Source organism: Haliaeetus leucocephalus, unplaced genomic scaffold (assembly GCF_000737465.1).
Source record: "Haliaeetus leucocephalus isolate CR32 unplaced genomic scaffold, Haliaeetus_leucocephalus-4.0 Scaffold13, whole genome shotgun sequence".
In the NCBI taxonomy this organism is placed as follows: domain Eukaryota; kingdom Metazoa; phylum Chordata; class Aves; order Accipitriformes; family Accipitridae; genus Haliaeetus; species Haliaeetus leucocephalus.
The window spans coordinates 971,652-979,043 of NW_010972449.1; the positions used below are offsets into that span (position 1 = coordinate 971,652).

The window sequence follows — 7,392 nt, forward strand, 5'->3', positions numbered from 1 at the left end:
GGGGGGGGGGAATTACACACACGCGACTTCTCCGCTTCTAAGAGCTGAAGCGATTGCTCGGTAGACGCACTACCGAGATTCAGGAGCTTATTTAAACGCTGTGATTAATTTTATTTTATTTTGGTCTTGTCTTTTCTTTACTTCCCCCCCCCCTCCCCTCTCTGCCCATAGGAGAATGTTTCCTCCATTTAAAGTGAGATGCACTGGACTGGATAAAAAGGCCAAGTACATTTTATTGATGGATATTGTGGCGGCTGATGATTGTAGGTACAAATTCCATAATTCCCGGTGGATGGTAGCCGGCAAAGCTGACCCTGAAATGCCAAAGAGAATGTACATCCACCCGGACAGCCCGGCCACCGGCGAACAATGGATGTCCAAAGTCGTCACCTTTCACAAGCTGAAGCTCACTAACAACATCTCTGACAAGCATGGATTTGTGAGTGCCTTTTACACCTTCCTATACCCCCCCCCTTTTCCCTTTCCCTCCCTCCCTGCCTGCCTGGCCGGAGCGGTGGGTCCCGGGGGGGGATCTGGCCGGGAGCGCAGCGGCCACTCGGCCGGAGCCGTGCCCGCAGCCCCGGTGGGCTGCCGAAATGGGGGGACAAGGGGGAATAAATCCCCCCCTTCCACTCACACGGGGGACACGCATCTGTCTGCTTCATAATATTCCCTCATTTTTCTTCTTGCTGAGGTCAGGATTTAACACTCGAGGTTATTCTCTAACCTCTCCGTGCCATTCAGCATTAACTTTAGAGATATATTTCCAGCACGGCACAACTCGATATTTCTCAGAGCTGTGCTGACTTTATGTATCTATTTCTTTTTTTTTTAATAAAGTCGATCACACTTTTTAAGCGTAGGAAAATGATATGCATGTGTGTATAAAGGGCTTAAAGGCCTAAGTACGCAAACATTTAAATATATATTAATCTGGATAATGTAAAGCAAGCCGGAGTGAAAATAAACAGGGACCAAAATCAGAGGTCAAGTTGCCCATTCATGTCTATCCACTCCTTTACATTTACTGGGTGTGCAGAGATAAAAACTTACCCTAAGAGTGAAATCAAACAAACCTGCTGATAAGTGCTCTGACGATCCTTGCCATTTCTTTCTATTCCTGGGAAAGCCTCCGCCTCGGAGCCGGGGGTTGCTGGTGGTGGCCGCGGTCGGGGCATCTCTAATGTGCCGAAGATTGCATTTGCTGGCTGTGATTTGATTAGACGATACATTTTTGCCTTTCGTAGAAGGCCTTAAGTGGATTGGGGCGAGCAATTAGACCTAGCCAAGGCTCTCGTGGTGGTGTTGCTATTATAGCTGCTGAGGCTTCCTTACTTGTTTTTAAATTTTTTATTTTTTTTTTTTTCACTTTGAAATCAAAAGACGTTGCGGCCAGAGCCCAAACAGCTTCTCCCCCTCTCCTAGGAGAGCTCTGCTGGGATTCCCCCCCTCCCCTCTCCGAGAGGTCCAGCGGAGAGCCTAACCCCGGCGAGCTGGAGCTGTCAGTGCTTTTTTTGTTGGATGCTGCAAGGCGTGTGCGTGTGTTTGGAGTGTGCTCGGCGGGGAGGAGGAGGAGGAGTGAGGGGAGGAAGGAGAGGGAAGGCAAATTAGGAGGAGAAAGTGCCGATGGCTGGGGGAAGTGCGAGGGGGTGCTGCTCCAGCTGACCGTCTTCTTTCCCCCCCTCTGCCCTCTCTGCTGCCGGCCGCTGCCCACCCCCGCACCCCCCCCCAGACCATTTTAAACTCCATGCACAAGTACCAGCCCCGGTTCCACATCGTCCGAGCCAACGATATTCTCAAGCTCCCCTATAGCACGTTCAGGACCTACGTTTTCCCGGAGACCGAATTCATCGCAGTGACCGCATACCAGAATGATAAGGTAAGGAGATTAAGAAAGGATTTGTTTTACGTGTTTTGGCTTTTAAGAGAGCTTTTACTCTGCATTGTTCCCTTAAAAATCACGAAGCCCATCCTGCTCCTCTCTTTCTTCCCCCCCCCCAAACCTCCTTGATCCAACTTCGGGAAGGCGCCGGGGGAGGGGGTCGGGCACTTCGCTCCCACCGACCTCGGGGTGGGCAATTAAAAGGGAGGTCGGGGGGGGGCTGTTTAGGGTTTTTTTTTTTGCTCCCCGCTATGGGGAAAGGGGTAGGATGAGGTGGGGATCGCTGTTCTCGGTGTGGATTTAATCTAAGAGGCATCAGGGGGAAAAAAAAAAATGAAAAAAAAAAAAGAATCGGCTCCGTGTGTCGAAAGACAGAGGGGGGAGAGCAGCGGGGCTGGAGATTTTGTAATTCTTCCTGGCCTTTGTGCTGTTTTAGCTCCTTTAACAGCAATTGGCAATAAGGCTGGAGCGCACGTCTGGTTCCTATTATTATTATATTATGATATTTTTTTTTGCATCCTGCAGTGTTTTATTATTTTTTGTGGTGCAGAAATATGCTCTGATCAGAGAGGGGTATCTTGCTTGAATTTAGCTGGAAGGTCTGAAAGAGCCAGTGTGAGAAAGTTTTGCAGCGCTGCAGACGCTGCCTTTCCATTTCTGCTGGTTTATTGTCACTTGCGACCAAGGTGGTATATTTGGAAGAGTGGCAAATGGTGAATTTACGGTAATTAAGTCAAGTGGAAGGAAGCAAAGGAGCCAAAAAAGGGGCTTTGATTTTTTTTTTTTCCGTCTATAAATTATTACTTTGTGTGCGTGTGCGTTAAGCGCAGAGGGTCGGGATGTGCAGCGCCCGCTCGCTGCAGCTTCCCCGTGCCTCTCTCTGCCCCCTCACATCCTTCACTATTAAAAATCAAGGGGTGAAGGGGGGGGGGTCTGCACCTCGGTTTCCAAAAAAGCCGCTTCTCCCTCGGGGCTCGGGCTATTTTCCTCTCTTTCTGCGGCCGGGCGCTTGCAAGGAAACGGAAAGAAACGCGTGTACAGAGAGTAGACTTTGCTTTGGGACTTATCAGCAGGGCTGTTCGCCCCGGTCTATCAGCTGGGGCCGGCTTGGTTGAAGGACAGAAAGGAACATATTTGTCTGATTGCCATGAAATCGCCTGGAAAGCGGCGTGCGGGAATGGCGGGGAGCCCTCGGCTCCGGCGTTGGGGGAATCGCCTCGCTGGCAGGTCAGAAGGCAAGGCCAGGATCACCTGGATTAAAAGTCCTGCTGGTTTTGAGCAGTGGGTTTTCCTGCTCTTTCCTGATCCTGCGTGTGTGGTGAGGCGGGGGGGTAACTCGGGAGCCAGGGTCCGTCCTGCCCAAGGAGGGGGTTGCTTTTCGGGGTCCCACTCTCCTCTCAATCTGGAGGGTTGCGGCACTTCCAGCCGATGCGGGAGCAGAGCAGCGGGCAGGCGGGATCCCCATCCCCATCGCAGTCCCCATCCTCGCCTCCCGCATCCCATTATAGCGAGGGGAGCCCCCGGCCGGGCTTGGAATCCGCCTCCGCGCAGGCACGGGGAGTCGCGGGGTGCTCTGCACAACCCCCACCCCAACCCTCCAAATACAGAAAGAAACAGCCATTCCCTACGATAACCTGAATCCCGAGGAAAGCCCCAAGCATTCACCAAAAAACTTACACACACACCCCCCCCCCCCCCAAAAATCCAACTGGCTCCTGGCACCCCCGGCACCCCAACACACACACACATGCGGAGCATAATGCGATTATATAAAGTATTTTATTATAGCAAGGGGGTGGGTATGATTCCTTTGCGGTTTAATTACGGCATTTAAAGAGTTTTAAGCGCAGGCATAACTTGCATGGATCGCATTGCACGGCTAAATTAATTCCGATGCGGTGGCAGCAACACGGGGCTCTTTCATTGCCACCACAGCCCAGGTCACCGACCAGTCCGGCCGGGGGATTGGGTGCGAGCTGCCTCCAAACCGGCTCGGGAAAACACAAAGATTCACCCCAAAACCCGGGACCTTTGCCCCCTGCCCTGTCCTGCTCCTGCCGGGGTCCTGCCAGCACTGGGGGAACTCGGGAGAGGGTTTTTTTATTTTGCTGCTGTTTTTTTAATACAAAATCTCCTTATTTCTGCCCCAACCCCCTGCCTATTTTTTTTTTTCTCCATCCTATAGATCACTCAATTAAAAATTGACAACAACCCCTTTGCCAAAGGTTTTCGAGACACCGGGAATGGAAGGAGGGAAAAAAGGTGAGTCTGGATAGATTATATATAGGCGCCTAGTTTGGTTTTTGCGCGTGAAGTTCAGAACACGAGCAGAGGTCAAAATCACCTCACCTGGCCTCCAAACCACACTTCTCCCCACCAAAATTCGTAAGGATCTTGTTAATAACACCAAACTGATTGCATGGGAATTCTTTCCTGCTTTCCGTGTTTATTTTTCACATCGCAGGGGATGGTTGGCCAAAGGGATGGTGGTACATTAAGCAAATATCACCGGAGAAAGAAGTTTCCCTTCAAATTTTGAGAGGGAATATTACAGTATAGTTTGTATCTGGGACTGGGAAAGGGGGAGAAGTGAGGTCAGAGCTGATCGCTGGTTGAATCTCCTCTGGCATTTTCCTGGGGACTGTATCGAAAAGACTAAAGTGTGGAGGAGAAATATATAAATAAACTGTTTTGACAGAGATGTCTCATGAATATGGAAGTAATTAATGATAGAAGATTCTTTATTTTTTCCAAAAGCAGCAGTTTGTGCCCCAGGTAGACAGACAGACAGAACTCATTTTAATGGGACTCAAGATTTTTATTTTTAATAGTGGAGAAAATAGAGAAAGGGATGATTTTTTTTTTTCTTTGATGGGGCATATGTCTTTGTTTTGCTTTCTTACAGCAGACAGAATATTTTAGCTATTTGCACTCGGGCTTAGATAATGAATAAATCTGTCCATCTTTTTTTTAACAAAAAAAAAAGGGGGGGGGGGGGTGTAATATAAAACAAGAGGCCTTTCTCCCTGCCCAGCACTGAGCCCAGTACACACACATACACACACGCACGCCAGCTCCTCTTGTCCATCAGTATGAAAATAAAGCCAACACTGGAGCCACAGGACGGAAATGATTTCTAATTTCTCTCTAAATATAAATAGATTTTTACTCCGGGTTAATTGTTGGTGAAAAGATTACATAAAGTGCCTAACAAAATAACCACTTCCTAGCAATCTTAGCAACCATTAAGAAGGCTCATATCTCTGGAACATCCTCGCCTTTTAAAAGCTAATCTCCAGGGAATGCTTCCCTCTCCCCTCCGCCCCTTGTCTTTAATATCTGCCCTTGCTGAGAGCTGCTCACCGCTTCCAAGAAATCTCCTCTCATTAGCAGCCAAGTCCTGCCTGCGAGAAATGCGTTCCCCCCTCGAGGGGACCTTGGCCCTTAATTCCCCTGCTCGAGTCATCCCCAAATCGGAACTCCAGAGGGGGCTGGGGAAGGGATGGGGGGTCTCGGAGGGGGGTCCCGGGGGAGTGCCGGGGTCCGCTCGCCCAGCGGGTGCGTGTGCCCGTAGGAAGCAGCTGACCCTGCAGTCCATGCGGGTGTACGACGAGAGGCAGAAGAAGGAAAACCCCACCTCGGACGAGTCGTCCAACGAGCAGACGGCCTTCAAGTGCTTCGCCCAGTCCTCCTGCCCCGCCGTGCCCGCCGTCGGCACCTCCAGCCTCAAAGGTGAGACCTGCGGCCCCCGGACCCCGCCGGGTCCCCTCGGGGGGAGCCTGGGTGCCTGCTCCGCGGGGGGATGGATCCTGGCCTGCGCCTCTGGCACTGGCCTGCCTTCCTTCTTTCCTTCTCCCCTTCCTTCTCCCCTTCCTTCCTTCCTTCTCCCCTTCCTTCCTTCCTTCTTTCCTTCCTTCTTCCCTTCTTTCCCTCTCCCCCTCTTTTTCAGTCTTTCTCTCACTCTCCTTCTCCCTCTCCCCCCGGCCTCCCTCTCCCCCTGCCGCACGTTCATTCCTCCCCTCCTTGGTTCAGAAAGGAGCCAGCTCCGAGTCAAAGGAGCAAAGACAGACCACGGGGCAAAAGTTCAGAACTGGAGTCACTCCATTAATATTCCTCTCTGAATCTGTTATTAGAGGAAGGATCTTTCCCCTGGATACAGTCCCGAACTTTGTTATAGAAAAGTCACCCTCGATTTCTCTCGGTGCGGGGTTGGGAGCTGTCTGCAGCTCTCATGTATTCATCCATCCAGGGGCGGGGGGTACAGGGGGAGGAGGAAACAACCTCTTTTTTGTTGTTGCTTTACTCATTTGTTTAAAGTCCTGCCGAGCCGAGGGGAGGGGACCCGAAAAGCAAACCAGAGCTTCGCACCTGGGGCGCTGAAATTAGGAGATGAAGTGCAGAGGAATCCAGCGAAGCTGTGCATGCGTTTGGGGAGGAGGAGGAGGGGGCCTGGGGGGTGATGGAAGAGGGAGGGGGGGAGGTGTGTTCAAAGTTTGCCCATCGAAAGGGCTGAAAACTTTGGAAAAGTTCTTGGGAGACACATTCCCGAGGCCCTCCAACCCTGTCTCCCTGCCCCCCCGCTGGGGGGGGGTGTCCCTGGGGACTCCCCACCACCCAGGCACCACTGGGTGGGTGTATTTCTTTATATAATAATAAAAAAAAGGAAGTTTTTACATCTAAAGCTCTGGCTGGCCAGGAAGCCTCTCTGTCCCCTCTCCCAGCCCGATGGGGGGGATTTTGGGACGTGGGGTGCCGGATCCCAGCCCCGGGCTCCCTTTGTCTTGCAGATCTCTGCCCCAGCGAGGGAGACAGCGATGCGGACAGCAAAGACGATCCCTTGCTAGAAGGCAACGAGTCGGGCAAAATCAGCACGACCACCGCCACCACCCCAGCGCCGGCCAGCTCCGCCGCGGCGGTGGGAGACGACCCCCGGGAGAAGGGGGGCAGCCCCTCCAAAAGCCACTTTTTCCCCAGTGACTCGGTGGGAAGTCGAAGCCGAGAGAGAACGGAGAAAGCCCCTCCGGACTCTCGGCACAGTCCGGCTGCTATCTCTTCCAGCACCCGGGGGGGAAGCCTGAGCGGCGAGGACCTGAAAAGCCCCCTCAGGGATGGCCCCAAAGTAGATGAGAACCGCCTGTTGGGTAAAGAGCCCTTCGCCCCCCTCACGGTGCAGACCGACAGCACGGCCCACCTGAGCCAGGGACATTTGCAGAACCTCGGTTTCCCCCCTGCCCTGGCAGGCCAGCAGTTCTTCAACCCGTTGGGGAACGGGCACCCGCTTTTGCTGCACCCCGGGCAGTTTGCCATGGGGGGGGCTTTCTCCGGTATGGCCGCTGGTATGGGTCCCCTGCTCGCCACCGTCTCGGGGGCGTCCGCCGGCGTCTCGGGACTGGACAACACGGTCATGGCCACGGCGGCGGCCCAGGGACTTTCGGGAGCGTCGGCGGCTGCTTTGCCTTTCCATCTGCAGCAGCACGTCCTGGCTTCGCAGGTACTGCAGCCCCCCCCCC

The 7,392-nt window shown here is 52.9% G+C and overlaps 1 protein-coding gene across 2 annotated transcripts in view; it reads left to right on the forward strand.

Annotated features, from left to right (window-relative positions):
- Positions 1–7,392, forward strand: part of TBX3 (T-box 3) — a 10,520-nt gene that overhangs the window by 2,247 nt on the left and 881 nt on the right. The window contains exons 2-7 of one of the 2 annotated variants that reach the window (XM_010574223.1): positions 172–443; positions 1,532–1,539; positions 1,733–1,879; positions 4,068–4,144; positions 5,457–5,614; positions 6,670–7,373. In XM_010574223.1, the coding sequence (XP_010572525.1) occupies positions 172–443; positions 1,532–1,539; positions 1,733–1,879; positions 4,068–4,144; positions 5,457–5,614; positions 6,670–7,373 (1,366 nt within the window). The remainder of the gene's footprint in view (positions 1–171; positions 444–1,531; positions 1,540–1,732; positions 1,880–4,067; positions 4,145–5,456; positions 5,615–6,669; positions 7,374–7,392) is intronic. The other variant, XM_010574232.1, reaches the window with a different exon arrangement.